Source organism: Gymnogyps californianus, chromosome 1, assembly GCF_018139145.2.
Source record: "Gymnogyps californianus isolate 813 chromosome 1, ASM1813914v2, whole genome shotgun sequence".
NCBI lineage: Eukaryota > Metazoa > Chordata > Aves > Accipitriformes > Cathartidae > Gymnogyps > Gymnogyps californianus.
Window position 1 is genome coordinate 181,821,929 of NC_059471.1, and position 16,153 is coordinate 181,838,081.

At 44.6% G+C, this 16,153-nt stretch overlaps 1 protein-coding gene across 1 annotated transcript; it reads left to right on the forward strand.

The window, feature by feature from the left end:
• The first annotated feature begins 11,011 nt into the window (after positions 1–11,011).
• AVPR1A (arginine vasopressin receptor 1A) lies at positions 11,012–14,367 on the forward strand. Its single transcript, XM_050906042.1, has 2 exons — positions 11,012–12,050; positions 13,929–14,367. Exons 1-2 carry the CDS (start codon positions 11,012–11,014, stop codon positions 14,210–14,212), a joined length of 1,323 nt encoding a protein of 440 aa, XP_050761999.1. The 3' UTR covers positions 14,213–14,367.
• Positions 14,368–16,153: the final 1,786 nt, after the last annotated feature.

Sequence of the window (16,153 nt, forward strand, 5' to 3'; positions counted from 1 at the left end):
CCTTATCACATTTTCTTGGCATAAGAAGTTGATATTATCTTAAAAAAACAGAAAAAGAGCAAGATATGCCTCTTGTATAAGACCAAAAGTAACTGATTCACAACCTACTATTTGCAGGTTGCATTCAATTTGTAAATGAAGATCTCTTACATATTTTTATGAAGCCAATGTCCTCTACTAATATATTTTTCTAAACAAATCACAAAAGAGTATGATATGGAAAGTAGCAACAAAATGTGTCATAAAAGCAAAATTTTCAAGTCTGTATATATATCAATGAGTTTTATGGGAAAATGGAATGTTGCCTTCCCAATACTTAGCCTGTCCTAGTATAATACAAAGATAAAACTTTTTGGAATTAGTTGGAATAGAATAAGCAATCAAAAATAATGTAAATGCAAGTTAGTATAATGTCCAAGCATCAGAATATTTTAGTACAGGGTCATAGAAATGTAGAGCTGGGAGAATGTCAAGAGTTTATATTTCCTAGTAAATGGCCCATAGTCTGATACCAAACCACAGAATACTGTAACAAAAAGGTCCCAGTTCCTTGCTAAAGAGAGATTTTCCCAAAGTGTACATGTGGACTTGCTATATACTCCTTTTCAGCACTTCAGCAGTACCCTTTAGAGCTGCACATCGCTGATGTAGCGACCTAAATCTCTACTTTGCAATGTAGTCATGACAAACGTGAATTTGCTGTACAAAACACCCAAGTTGCAAACAATTTGGATGCTAATGTGGGCAGGATGCTATAAACCTTGAATGCTCTTTCTGATGACACTATCGAATGGCATATGAGGATGAGGAGTAGATGGCATGATGGACCATGAAAAGCTGCGTGGTGTTTTAAAATTGATTGTTGCCAGTCCTAGAGGACGGGAAGAAGTTGAGATGAAGAAGATTTCTCAGTATTTCAGGTAGTCTTTTCCAGGATTTCTTGTATCCAAACTATGTGACCAGTATTTTGTCCAGAATCATTCACTGGTGATGAATCTCTTTACATCATTCATACCTGTGAGTTGCCAGTCACACCTCTAGCTAGTATTTTAGGGTCTCATTGATGACTGAGACAGCACTGAAGCCCTGGGAGACTTCCTTGATTTGGGATTACACTCCCCTTGCCTTTTTTATTCCAGAACTTGTTGCATATACCAAATAACTTGTGAGTTCACTGATCAAACCTTTTTATACAATTACCAGGTAAATTCATGTGCACCTCTTGCATTACCAGCTCTTAGTTCTTTCGTTTGCCAGATTTAGCTCTGCTAATTTCAGAGAGCTATCCAAGGCTTCCTTCTGAGAACTTGAAAGCTGCAACAATTCACAGTTTGAAAAAAAATCTTCTAAAGCCCCTTCACTAATCATTAAGCCAACAGAAAATAAATTTAAAAGATTTAATTACTTGTTGTGTTAAGTGCTTTTGTTTTACTAACTCAAAATTAATTTGAGCCATGATTATCTTATTGCTTCAGTCCATAAGGTGGCAGCTTGACAGTTCTAAATTCCTTGAAAACCCATTTTAAGCAACTTATCCTTTCTAGTTGTCGATATTGTTATCTGCTGTAGCTACCCTAAAAGTTTGGAGTTTTTCTAGCAAGTGGGCCAGAGCACACTTCTCTACAAAACTTCTGATTCCTGCTGGTAAGATGCCTGCTAGTTCCATAATTCAGAAATATTTGTTATGCACAAGGTAACAGTGAAGCAGCAGAAGGGGAGGCTCTATTAAAAGGGCGCTATACTAAGTCACACTCCAGCAGGAGCTGTATTCTTGCAAGGGCTGAAGACATTGTACCATGTCCAGGAACTGAAAATGGCAGTCTACTCATCTTAATCAATTCAAGGAATTAATAAGTGAGTAACATTAGTACAAATCAGTGTGAATATACTATACAATACACTATAAATATTAACTGAAAGTACTAATTCAATAGTTTAATTTCTTTACTAGCAATAGACAAGAGAATAGGTGTGTTCTGTGGCAGCTGTAGGGATACACTTGCCCCCCGAAATAACAGACTCAGCCTCCTGGGGAAGATCAGATCATCTTTCTTTAACTGGATCTCCTCTCATACTGGTGGTGGTGCTGGTGACAGTGGCAGAAACAGATGAAGGATGCTGACTTGTTCAAAACAGGAACGAGCATTTCCTTGAACTCACTTGAGATAAGAAGATAGTGATGACCCATATTATTCAGGGTGAAAGAAGTAGAGAAAATCAGGATTCTTACAAGTAGCGGCATAAGTGTTAAAAATATAAGGCTCTATTGCAACAGAAGAAGACAGAAAGGACTGAAATAAAGCAACAGCAGCTGATTTAAACATGAAGTCCATAATGTTAAACCATTTTCTTTCATATGGCATATCCAAGCTCTGACCTCTCTAAGAACTTGGGCACAAATGTGGTTTTAGATCACATATATTACTGCCATTCCTGTGCTTGTAATGTCTTGAAATTAACTAATGCAATGTTTGAAGGCTTGTTCTGGATGCCATTGCTATTGTATTTGTACACGAACTACAGTCTTCCTTATACATACTCTCCTGATAATTTCCAGGGCTTCCCTAGATGAAATATGTAACACAGTGATTTCCATACCAGTTAGGAAAGATTCAGAGAAAATCACAATCAGTATGAAATAGTGCCATTTACTCTTCAGTAAATGATACAGGCATTCATGAGTGGCCACTGGGAGCAAAGACTGATGGAAGCCTTCCATAAGGATCAGTTCTAGGAAGATTTCGTTTTTAGTTTTGGACAAATGCAATTAAAAGTTTTTTCTCCTTTTCTTTTGAAAAGGTTCATATATAAATCCTCCTAGAAGTGTAAGAAAATGTCAGGAAATCTCCGTGTGCTGGCTTCTAACTCCAGAATTCTGTTTCAAATTCTCTTTACTCCTCTGCCCTACCTGTATGTGATCTGAATCTAGCTACACTACTGCTATCACCTGTGTTCCTCCGTGTACAGCTGGCAGAAAAACAAAATTATAAAACCTATTTTCTGTAGTCCAAACAAGCCATTTCAGATGGTTTACTAATCCTGCTATTGGCAAATTAAGCATGAGCAATGTAATGGCAAAACTTACCAAGAAACCATTAGAAAATATTTATTCACTGGACATAAAATTATATACTTTAGCTTATCGCTCGGCTATATCTCATGGGAGTGCTTTTCCTTTCTTGCCATGGTAGTTGGCTTGTTAGTACCTCCTATCCGCTAAAATTTATTGCTGTATTATCCTTCTTTATCCTAGAAGCACACAAATTTTCTTCTGGTCATAAAAGGAACAAGAAAGATGTTATATGATATAGAGCTGCTAAATATGATGATAAGGGAAGAGCAAAGAGAGACTGCTTAAAACTGTCAGGTAGACAACGTGTTTGGAGTGAAAATGATAAACTGTACTAGTTTAAAGTATAAAGCAAGAGTACCTCCAAGGGCCCTGAAACTGCAGTAATTAACATCAGGAAGTTCTCCCCGTCTAAGTACTTGCCATGATACAATTTAACTTACAGCAATTTACATACCTACACAAAAGTATTGCCATATTTGACCTAGGGCTGCTAAGTACCATTCTCCACCCACACGCATTTAAAAAAACCAACGAAATCAGCAGCCGAGATACTCAATGCACCATCTGAATACCATTAATCGTTCCCTCTTTTCCTCTCTGCTTCTTCCAGTCTTCTTCAACCCCCAAATCTACTTCATCAGTGTGAGAAATTAAGGTCGAGGCACCAAGGCATCTCTGCTGTGCCCATGCCTGAGACACAGGGCTGCCTCTCATCACCCTGCTTGGATTCTCCTTTCACATTCTGACACGTTACCCTACAGACTCTGCTCCAAGATCCATCTACCTCCCTGCCCTGTATTTCAGTTTCTTCTCTCTGACTTTCAATGTCTGATCCTTCTCTGCCCTCCTCAATACCACTATTTATTTTGTTTTATCTCTGGAGAGGCCTGAGCAGAGGAGAGTCTGTGCTGTCTGCATTGCCAGCTTGTTGCTGGCTCAGATCGGGACAGCAGATGTGATAAGAGAAGACACACGGGAAGCAGGTAGGGAATGTGCTCTTTGCTTCTTCCGCATGTTGAACATGCTGCATGCCGCAGCTCAGGTTAAAGAGCGCAATACATCTGCAGCCTTCAGGATCCTAAACACGTGTGTCAAGGCGATGATGAAATATACCCTGTATTGCCAGGTCTCATCCATTCAAGGAATTTATCACACAGCTGCAAGGACTAGAACAGTTTATACATTACACATTATATTTGGATTTGAAGAAGCCTGTGCCAGTCCCTACAAAGTTTTGTGTAGAGCTGTGGCAATCATGGATCGGAGTCCTTCTCTTTTGGAGACCCACTAGGAGGCAAAATGATCACCATGAGCAAAACCTGGACAATATCAAGTGTGAGCTCTACTGAGCCAGTTGGACTGCACAACCTGTTCCTCCCTAGAGGTTTCCTCAGGCAGCGACACAAAGCACCATGCCAATAAAGTAGCGTCAGAAAACTCCGCCTACAATATGGACATGATAAAAAATTACCCTTGGGCCTATCAATATCTCTTTCCATCTCCCTCAACCTTTTAAATTTTGACCAGCAGTACGTGTTAGAATGAAGAAAAGGTTTTTCCCAAAGCCATTATACAGATGCCTATGAAAAACTGCAGTTTTGACAAACTGGCATTCTAATGAAAAAGCATTTTGACGAAAACATTCTTAGCCAGCTTTGTTCCAGAGAGGACTGGGCTTTATACGGAGAGGACAGTCTCACAGATTATAATCCCGTAGAAACTGGAACAATGAATGCCCCATAAGCATCCATAAGACTAGCTGGCATTTGGACCTCCTCCGGTCTGATAGAAAGACTGGATCCTATTTCTCAGTAATGTGGTGATAACATGACTGTGATGGTAGTACCCTGAACTACCAAGCTTGTGAGAATGCAGCTGCCGCAATATTTTCAGTACAGACGATTTGAGTGGTGTTTTCTTTACATTAATGGTTGCATGAGTATTCTGCATCGATCACCAATATTCTATATCGGCAGACTCTTCCAAATGATCACCACGAGAATACTGATATACATGGTTTCAAAACCAGTTAATTTTAAAATGTTGTTTCTTAAGGATACCTACTAAAATAAAGTTTGTCATAATCGGAAGCATTATTCCCTTTATTCCGTAAATGTTAAGTGGCTTTGTCTTTCAATCAGAATTATGAAGCAGTAACACTCTGCCAGTGTATTCTCAAATACAGTATGGTTTCTGTTCTTGGCATAGTTCCGGGATAAAGAAGGCAATTTTGTACAATGACTAGCTTTTACACAAATGGACCACTTCCTAGAATCAGTTGATAGTGTAAGTTCAGGTAAATCCCTCAGAAAAATTATGTCATGCATAGACTGTATTCCTTCCTACTACTTTAAATGCCTGAAGAGGACTTTTCCTAGTATTAAATATTTTTGTAAGAAAGTCACATCTCACTATGTCAAGTGTTTTCTAAGAAGAAATCACACGAATAACTATAAATGTTCATTTCACTTTGTTTTTACTGATTACTCTTGCCACCAAATTTTATAAAATATTTTCCTTTGGTTTGGCTTAGTGTATGTTAACTAGGAGAGAACACAAAAATCATTATTAAGTTCACAAAAATCATTATTAAGTTGCCCCTAGATGAATCAAAACTTGTAAAAGGCGTAAGGAAGCATAAAGTAGGTGTTAACACAGTGATAGAAAGAGTAGGTCAGTAGGTTATAGATGCTTTAAGGAACCTGATCTAGTGAAAGATGTCCCTGTCCATGGCAGCGGGGTTGGACTAGATGATCTTTAAAGGTCCCTTCCAACCAAACCATTCTGTGGTTCTGTGGAACGAAACTCTAGATAGGAGTAATTTAAAAACTGACTCAAGGCTTACTAAAGAACATCAGTGAGAGCCTTTAACATCTCTGAAATAAGAGAACTGAGAGATAAAACTACTGATTATGTGCTTAAAGCAAAACACTGAAGCAGTATCTGTAGAAGTGCAAAATGTATATTAAGTCTCTTTCAGGTCTGGAAAGTCTGAGGTTATACCATTTCACAAGGTAGATATAACATGAGGAAGCTCAGTTCTAAATTTTTCCTTTTCTGCCAATGACAGCATTGAATGAATCTCTGGATTTATGCCCCGATGATTTTAATCCTTCAGATTAAATGAGAGGTTGCTGGCTGAGGCTCTAGTTAAACTGGCTCAGACAGATTTGATTGTGCCTTGGATGTGCTGAAAGTTTGACCAATGTGACGCAATGGGGAAAGGCAGGAGCTTTCACCGTGCTTTTTTGGTATGTTCCTTCCACAAGGTTATAGACATGCAAAGGCCTATCGTCCCTCCAAATGCCTGTTTCCTTCACTACCTTGAAATCCGGACAGGCTGGGAAGCTGCTGTGTTAACATTTCTGCAAGGGAATGGTTGAACTCTCTGACTCCCAAAGGGCCTGATTGCTATCAGCCAGGTCAGCAAGGCTGCAACGAAGGAGGCAAAGGGAGAAGGGCAACGCGCTGCTTCTTCTGGTGACATTTAGCTGCATAGGCCGCTCTGCGTTGCTGCTTTGAATGTCATATTCCACCTCCATCATGGAACGAAACGCAGTATGACACGGATGGTCAGACACAATTTCCTATGTGTACAAATACTAGAATCTGGATCTGAATGTGGTTTCAGTTAATAAGCAAAGGAAAACTTGGGGCATAACCTTAAGGCTCTGTGTTTCCTGGCCACTTTTAGACATTTTCAGACAATTAACTGGGCTTTTGCAAACTGAATCCTGAGGGCTAATCCTGAAGAGGCCTGTCTCTTACGGTGGGTTTCTTAATTCCGTGTTTTCCAGAGCGGGAGTTTGCTCTCAGTCTTACTCATTTCTTCGTCTTGTACTACAGCCTTATCAGAACCCTGAATTCAGACTTGTAATCTGTTTTGATGGCAGTTTGGAGGCAATTCTCTGCTTAGTTTTGCCCTGGTAGCCAAAAAGCTAGACCAATAGGGGTTGTAAACAAGGCATTTTTTCAGGAGGCTGCTTTGAGTCCCAGATGTCCTCCTGCCTGCCTTCAGGTGACATTTCCTTCCCAGGGACGGTAAATGGATGGGGCGTCTGCTTGCCTACCTGGTGTCCCCAGCTTTTAGCAGTCCCTCACTCAGCACATGGGCTTTCTCCCATACTTGGTTCCTATAGCTGTGATTTTAAAGGTTGGGATCTGCAGTATCTAAGTCTTGTGGCTCTCTGGGAAGGGCTCTCAAACTCAGCCTTACTTACTAAATAGTGTCTGTGGAAGGGAGCCGTACAGATACTTTGAACTTGGAGACAGTTCACAGGAGACAGCTGTTTGTATCTATGTAGATGGTTTATGTGCTATATAACAAGAGAGCTCTGCAAATAAACAGGCCTCCTTTTTTTAGCACTGCTTTAACCCTCATCCTGCATGAGGAATTTCTTTGACAAAAAAGCTTGACCTTCTTTTTTTGCTTATATTGCTTTTTTGCAACTCTAATGACTAGGGTAGCTCTTTACAAAACCTGGCAGACAATCATGTTTTGACTATGAGAAGCTACAATTCAAAACTGCCAGTTTTCTTGAAGAAGATTATGCTGAAAGCCCCCTACTTTTGGTGAAAAGTTATCTTGCAGAGTACAAATCATCATCCGTTTCTCAGGATTAAAATCCTGAGCCTTAGACTTGCTCAAGGCATTTCTTTAGCCATGGAAGAAGAGACAAAGACTGTCTAAAGGCAGCAAAAGTCACCACCACAACAGCAAGGGATGAACGGAAAACAGCTGCATTTGGCAACAAACCAGGTCGTGTTCCAATTAGGTTTTTGAGTATTTTACAGAAGCCAGTCAGTCATCAATGAATTCAACATACAGAAAGGTATCTGGCAACCTTTAAGCACTTTTACAGAAACCTGTATGCCAGCAGAGAATACACTAGAAACCTTGCCATCCTTAGACATTTTTATAGAAAGCTGTGCGCCTAGCGAGAACAAATAAAGGCTTCTTGTAACAGCAATCTCAATTTTCTTTACTGAGACTTCAGCTCCACGCTGAGCTGCAGGTGAATCACAGGGCAAAGATGTTCATTTTCTCTAGCAGCCTTCCCAGCGACAATTTTTCTCTTTAGAAGGGTATTCTACAAGTTTTCTGTTAACTGCTTTTTCCCAAGTTGCTCTCTGTGTTACAGCTTTCTGTGGGCAGAGGAACCCTCTCCATGTCTGGTCAGATAGGAGAGCATTACTCATTCAGCTTGATAAAGGACACCTACTTGGAAAACTGAAAACTATACTGATTAATCTGAACAACAGCATCTTATCTAAGGCTTCCCCTATCTACACACCGATACTGTTAGAATTAAGCAAACAAGGTTAGACTATACGCTGATTAAACTACTACAGAAACCTCAAGAGCCCTGAATTTACTTAATATCTAGAGCAGGAGGACATTTTTGAAGTACTAGATAGAAACAAAATTCTCCACTGAATTACCTAGGTCTGTTGAAAGAAACAAATTTGCAACAGCCTGGTTAGGTATATTATCTATAAAAACATCAATATTGACTAATTTTGGGAATGGAAGAAAAAGGCATAAAGACTAGCCCTAGGTTACTTCTGTCTGATGGAGTACAATGCAGCAAAAACCAGTATCAGTTTCTTGCTTAACATTGCACATAATCACTAGGTGCAGCCTTGTGCAATGATGCTGAGGCAAGTTTCCAGCCCTTTGCTCTGGAAACATTCTTACAAGCACTGTTCAGAGGAATCGAGTGTGGGTTGGAAAGCGGTATTTCTGAGCTGATGTAGGCTTGACAAACTCTCAGTACTCTGAACTAGCACAACCACCCTTATCTTATTGTCTGGCTGTTATAAATATGCCTTTGTCGCACCTGAAGTTTCACCGCTTCTATTAATGGATGACATACCCACTAGTGAATAGAGCTTTATGATCCTTGCATGGTTTGCACAGCAGAAAACCTGTTAGCAGAGTTTCCTAGTAACACCGTTCATTTACGCAGTGTTAAGCTCCTGTAAAGCATGCCAGAGAGACAGGCAAAGAATTCTTCTCATGGCAGGGTATGATGCTTTGGATGTGAAAGAGGCCTTGGTAGCTGTGCGGTATTGTGAGATTTGTGATACGTGGCTTTAATTTCCCTCTGTATTTGACCTGAAACGTATAGTCACACACACTGATGTGTTATGTGGTGCACATGGTTTCCTAGGTCTAATACAATGTATAGCTAAGGTAACATTATGGATCTGTTGCAGAAAGTTGGGAAACTGTGTGAGTGTGTGTGTGAATGTGAGTTTGACTTACAAAGTTTTTGACTCCACAAAGTTTTAATTTCTTACCAATACCTTCAGTGATGTTCACAGCGTAAGATGGAATAGGCACTCAGCTGTGAATAATGCACTGAACTGTTCATAAAACTCAGACTTTGGAACAAAGGCACCGTTAAAGAAATGAGTTTACTGGAAACTAAGACAGCCACATTTGCACTGTTGGAGCAGGTGTCTTCCTAAACTACTGCCGCTGACCCCCAAGCAACGGAAGGGTAGCGGCAGGCTGGCGTGGGTGCATGTACCCTCTCACAGGCTAACAAGCCCAGAAAAAGGCAAAAAGCCTGGGAAAAAGCCTTGCACAATTCTAGCATGTTTGGCAGCATATCATCTTCTTGTATTTTAAGCTGGAAGACTCTTCTGGAGTCAAAACTTTTGGAAACATCTTTTCAATCAAAGAAGTAAGATTTAATCTTTAATTCTTCACCCTTTTTCCTTCTCCCTGTAAAACCAGTAGCAAAAACCCCACCTATTTTTTGCAACTAAATTTAACTGCAATCATGTATCAGCACACCCAGAGAGTTTTATTAAAAACAAAGTAGGACTGGCATCTAATGTAATATTTCTTTGTTGTCATCTTAAGCATTTTTGCATGACTGAAGGAAGCACTTTCTAAACGAAGAGTCAAATTCAAGTTCCGGTGAAATCAGGGTGTAAAATCACACTCATGACAATGGGACCAGAATTTGCACCAAGTCCACTCTACCAAGAGGAAGAAAACTCTTCTGCTCAAACATGTTTAAAACAGAGATTTAATTGACCCACTGGCAGGAACTCTCTAGGAAATGAGGTTTTGATTGTACTTGCAGAAACGTGTTTTAGACCTATATGCTAACGTCTGGATGACATTTATTGTCCTAGACGAATTCCTGAAACCTTTAAAAGCATTAGGTTTAGCGGGTTGCTTTCAAACTCTGTGCTAATTTTTCTAATCATTCACTTTGCGGGGCTTTATCCCAGCACGACTGTGAAATGCCAAAGGCCCAGATGCGATCTCTCTTGGAGCCAAACCAGCACTTCTTGCCGACCAGCGCCTTTGCCTTGGGTAGAAGCGGACTCGGGGGCGTGCAGACTGATACTGACAGACCTCCACCTACTCTGCATGGTGACGGCAACATTTTCAGTCTCGATTAAACCTTTAAATGCCGCTTTAACTGGCCGTGAGGGAGCTCGCCGGGCGCAACGTTTCGGCCCGAGCAGCTCTTCCCGCTGCCCCTTGTGGCTTCCCCGCCCCGCCGGGCTCCGCGGGGGCAGGGAAGGGGTGGCGGACCCCGTTCCTCCTCGGAGCAGCACTTTTTGGGGCGGGGCGGCCCCGGTCCCTCGGCGGGGCGCTCCCCTCCGGGGGCGCGGCGGGACGAGCCTCCCGCGCCGGCGGGGGCGGGCGTGCGGGCGGGCGGGGGGCGCGGACGGGGCGGCGGCGGCGGCAGCCGGGGGAAGGAGGGGGCTGGCGTCAGGCGCTGGGCAGCCACTGGCAGGGGAGCTCCCCCGTCGTCTCGCCTCGCCTCGCCTCGCCTCCCGCGGCGGGGGATAAAGGCACCTGGCCCGGCGCTCCCCGCCGCCGAGAGCGGGAAGGCGGCGGGCAGCGGCGGCGGCCGAGCGGGCGTGCGGGGGCCGGGCCGGGCCGGGCCCCGCCGCGCAGCCCCCTCCATGCGCCTCGCCGGTGGCGCCGGCTCCCCCCGGGCGGCGCCCTCGCTCGGGAACGGCAGCCGGTGGCGGGCGGCGGAGCCCGGCGGCGGCGGCGGCGGCGGCGGCGGCGGCGGCGGCAGCAGCCCCAGCCCCAGCCCCGAGGAGTGGTCGGGGTCGCCCAACGGCAGCCTGGGCGGCTGGGACCCCTTCGGGCGGGACGAGGAGCTGGCGAAGCTGGAGATCGCCGTGCTGGCCGTCACCTTCGCCGTGGCGGTGGTGGGCAACGGCAGCGTGCTGCTGGCCCTGCGGCGCACGCCCCGCAAGGCGTCCCGCATGCACCTCTTCATCCGCCACCTCAGCCTGGCCGACCTGGTGGTGGCCTTCTTCCAGGTGCTGCCCCAGCTCTGCTGGGAGGTGACCCACCGCTTCCACGGCCCCGACGGGCTCTGCCGCGTCGTCAAGCACCTGCAGGTCTTCGGCATGTTCGCCTCGGCGTACATGCTGGTGGCCATGACCGCCGACCGCTACATCGCCGTCTGCCACCCGCTGAAGACCCTGCAGCAGCCCACGAAGCGCTCCTACGGGATGATCGCGGCGGCCTGGGCGCTCAGCCTGCTGCTCAGCACCCCGCAGTACTTCATCTTCTCCCTCAGCGAGGTGGAGCGCGGCTCGCAGGTCTACGACTGCTGGGCGCACTTCATCATGCCCTGGGGGCCCCGCGCCTACATCACTTGGATCACCGGCGGCATCTTCGTCGCGCCCGTCCTCATCCTCGTCACCTGCTACGGCTTCATCTGCTACCACATCTGGCGCAACGTCAGGGGCAAGACGCGCCCGGGGGAGGCGGCGGGCGGCGGGCGGCGGGCGGGCGGCGGCAGCGGCGGCCCGCGGCGGGGGCTGCTGCTCGCCCCCTGTGTCAGCAGCGTCAAGACCATCTCCCGCGCCAAGATCCGCACCGTCAAGATGACCTTCGTCATCGTCTCGGCGTACGTCGTCTGCTGGGCGCCCTTCTTCACCATCCAGATGTGGTCCGTCTGGGACCAGCGCTTCCCCTGGGTCGGTAGGTGACGGGGAGGCCCCGGCGGGCACCGGGAGGGCTCGCCGCCGCTTTTCCCCGGCCGCACTGGCAGGCGTTGGGGTCCCCCGGGGGCGCCGCCGGCTTCCCCGGGGCGGTGCGCAGTCCTGAGCCGGGCGTGGGGGAGCTGGGGCGCGGAAGGCGAGAGCGGGACCGGGGTGCGCCCTCCCCGCGCCGTCTCGCTGAACGGGACCCTCTCCCCCTCCCCCGGGGAAGAGCGGCTAAACGCCCTCCGCCCCGCAGGCGCCTTTGTGCGGCGAGGTGAGCAAGCCCTCGGGGCCGCCGCCGCCGCCTTCGGGGCCGCCCCGCCGGCACCGCTCGCACACCCGGACGGGGCGGCCCCGGGGAGCTGCGGCGCGGAGGCAGCGGCGCTCGGTTCGACCTGCCCCGGGAGCCGCCGGAGCGGAGCGGCCGCTGGTGGCAGCTGGGCCCCGGAAAGGAGCGGCAGCCGCTGCGTTCTCATCCAGAGCACAATTAGCGGATGGGAACTGAAATGCTTGCTGCGATAACTTGAACCAGCAACGTTTTCTTCCATTTGAAGCTGCCGATTAATCAAACTTTAGCAACGTTGTGTGTTATTATTAAGCATAGACACATATATGTCACGAGTAATTACATGAGCAGGGAACTTACTAAGCCTTCTTTCCTGTAACTGCCTTGCATGTGCATTCCCTGCTGTCTAATAATGGGGTTGAGAACACCCCGAACCCTTCCTCTCAATAGGGCAGTCACCTCTGAGTAGCTCCTTTAGTCAGCCACCAGTTCTCATGAAACAGTGGCAATTTAGTGTTTTGGAGATACCTGTCCTGCTGTTAAATCTGGCTGAAAATAATAATTGGGGAGTTTAAAGGTTACTACATAGGGAATGGCAGGCAACAGAGTAACATATACCCTGTTTCCTCATAATGAGAAAGCAGCAAATCAAAATGTTGGAATTCATAATTTCTTGATTTTTTTTTTAATATCCCCAAATTATCACTTACTGTAGTGAGAGCACTGATTGCCCCTAATATGGGACTAAAGTCAAGCCTAAAATGCAGATCTCTACAGAGAAAGAAAGGCTTGCAGTAGACAAATAGATTTTTTTTTTTTTTTTTTTACTTCAAAAGACATGCAAACCTAATTGAACAGATGGGTATTTGGTAAGTTTGTTTGAAGAGATTCTTTAAATCTACGGAACTGCGTAACACAGCAATTATACTTCTTTGGAGATTCAATATTTACAAAGAAAGGTCACCAATAATTGATTAAATATATATTTATAGTATTTGATAATTTAACTAGTTATTGAAGGTAGAAGACCGTAACTCTCTTATGGCATAGTGCTAACTTCCATTTTTCTCTTAAGTAAAATTTGTTCAATCTCTGAAATCCAGATTTGATTCACAAGCCAGTAGTTACCTGAGCATTCAACACTTTTCAGCATGCAAATGTATACAGCAAAATTCAGTTTTGTTGAAAGCAGTGGGAAATCAGTGAGAATGTTGCCATTGCCTCCCAGGGTCACCAATTTTTAAAACAAAAGTCTGAATAAAAACTGTTCAGTATTTAAAGCATGAGCTTACCAACACATGGATAAACATCAGTGGAAATGGGACTGAAGCATTATTTTGGATGGATTGCCCCATAACTTCTGCCACAGCTTTTTGAAGTCTGCTCAACAAGTTCCCGTTGACTTCAATGGCAGCCTTACATAAATAAGAACTTTCCTGATTACGTCCTCATTATTCATTTCACATGCTGCTGTTCAACTTTTAGAACTAGAATTATTCAGGAAAACAAATCCAACAGTTAATGAAGCAATTGACTGAACAGTGCAAATGTTCTTTTGATGATTAATCCTCTTTCTTCCCCCCTCCCCAGATTCTGAAAACACTGCGACTACCGTCACGGCTCTGTTGGCCAGTCTGAACAGTTGCTGTAACCCATGGATCTACATGTTCTTCAGCGGGCACCTCCTGCAAGACTGCATACAGAGCTTCCCTTGCTGCCAAAAAATAAAGCAAACGCTGAGTAAAGAAGATTCAAACAGCAACAGCAGGCGACAGACTTCTTTTACCAACAACAGAAGCCCAACTCACAGCCTGAACACCTGGAGAGAGTCACCCCACTCCAAATCGACCAGCTTCATCCCCATTCCAACCTGAGACAGGCCCGGGGGCAGGCAGAGCTTGCAGCCCCGTAACAGCGCTTGGGAAGGTTCTGGCATAGCACTTTACACTGGTCAAAGGCACCAGTCATGGTAACAAGGAACGACTAAGATGGCCATAAGACAAAATGTGCTGCATTGCTCGATAAGCTATTCTGCAGCGTGTAAATTATTTTTCTGAAAGGTATTTAGGACTTGGGCAACTGATCAGGAAGGCGCGACAACAATAAAGCAATTATTTTTCTAAATGGAATTTATTATTTTAAATTTTTTTTTCCTAAAATACTAAGTGCATTGTTTGCTTGTTGTTCAAAGCAGTAAAAATAGTGGAGTTGGCATGTGTTGGGGTAACTCCACTCTCTAGTGTTAATGCCTAAAACTTCTTATGTTTGTCCGATGAAGTCACAGGGAAAGAAGATGATATGAGCAAGATCACAATTTAGCCTTAAACACAAAAAGAAAAGAGTTGGGAGAAAGTCCTGACTGTCCAGATAAGGAACATGGTTAGACAGGCTCTGAGTTATTGGGAATTTAATTGATCGTACTGCTTTATCTTGTAAAGGTCTAGCAATTCTCAGTTAATGAAATTTAACAGCCCTTGTGAAGGCAAATCCTTCAGTGCTGTCGATGTCTGTATGTGTATTGTGGGGTTTCATTTTTAGGGTAATATTTCCTCTTCCCTTCATGTTGATGGAAGTTATACAGCATTTTTTTTTTGTGTTGTTGCACCTACCTTGATTTTTTTAAACTAATTTTAAAAAATACATTGATAAGTAAGTATGATAAGCTATGACTAGCTCAGCACTGTTACAAACAGATACACCAAGAAAATGCATCATGACTACCAGAACCACTTGCTTTATGGGTAAGAATTGCATCTTTTCTTTGTTCTTCACTAAGACAGCTAGGATCAAGCCACATTTGGTTGTCAAGCAAGTAGCCCCATAAATTCGGGAGAATGTGGCTGTTTGGTAAGAGCTGAAGAATCAGTATATTCCAAGACAGAGATTTGAGAATCAAACTTACAAGTCCTCTGGGAACATATAAAAATTGTCAATGATGTTGTGGTTTGGGGTTTTTTTTGGCAGATCATGGCAATATAGTCTTCGAAATTGGCAGTAAACTACAATAAAAAGTCATCACAACACATTTACTAATTATAAAGCATTCAAGGTGTGCTTGTTTTCACTACAACGCATGCCAAGTCAAATGTAGCTCCTACAGCTTGTAAATAATCCCATTATATCTTTCCGTGGAGTCTGTCTTTTACCTGGAGATTGGGTTTTGAAGCTCCTTGAATAAGTTCTGCTGTTGTTTTAAAGCCCTGAGGATCTCTGTGAGAAGTACAGCTACCTGCCTGCTCCATTTTCCTGAGCTCTCTGGGTTCCCCTGGCACCGCGCAGGACTTCTGGTGCAGTCCCAGCTGGCTCGCTAGAGCAGTGGGACACGTGCACGCCTGCGTAACGTGCATGCTTATGTTTGCAAGGCGGAACCTCAGCAGCGGGTTTCTCTCTTTCCCACCAAAACCAGACGAACAAGATGATTGCTTTTCTGATTGCTTGAGGAGAGAAAAAATTGGGGCCGCAACTGTGGCTTTCACTGAGGATGGTGCCGGCCCCGTGGCTGCCGCAATAATGGTAGCAGAAATCGATAGAGCTAGATGCAGGATAAGAACGTATTCAACCTGTTGTCCACTCTAGAAGCTCCCAGACATATCCCCAACTATTCCAGGCAAAGAGTAGGGAAGCTGATAGCTCAAAAAAGAATTATTTAGATTTTGTTGTCACTAAAGAAAATCCTAGCTCTTCTCTCTACATTTCTTCTTATCATTTTCTGCTCTTCAGGAGAGCAATCTGGTCTAATGTTTTGTTGTTGTTCAAAACACTAGAATGCAAAGGGCAGCATGGTGGAATGGCTTATATTTAACAGACTTTTTGAC

Excerpts from the sequence above, each read along its gene's own strand:
- AVPR1A (XM_050906042.1), top strand. The coding sequence starts at position 11,012 with ATGCGCCTCGCCGGTGGCGCCGGCTCCCCCCGGGCGGCGCCCTCGCTC. Across the intron at positions 12,051-13,928 it reads CCAGCGCTTCCCCTGGGTCG|ATTCTGAAAACACTGCGACT; the intron begins GTAGGTGACGGG and ends CCCCCTCCCCAG.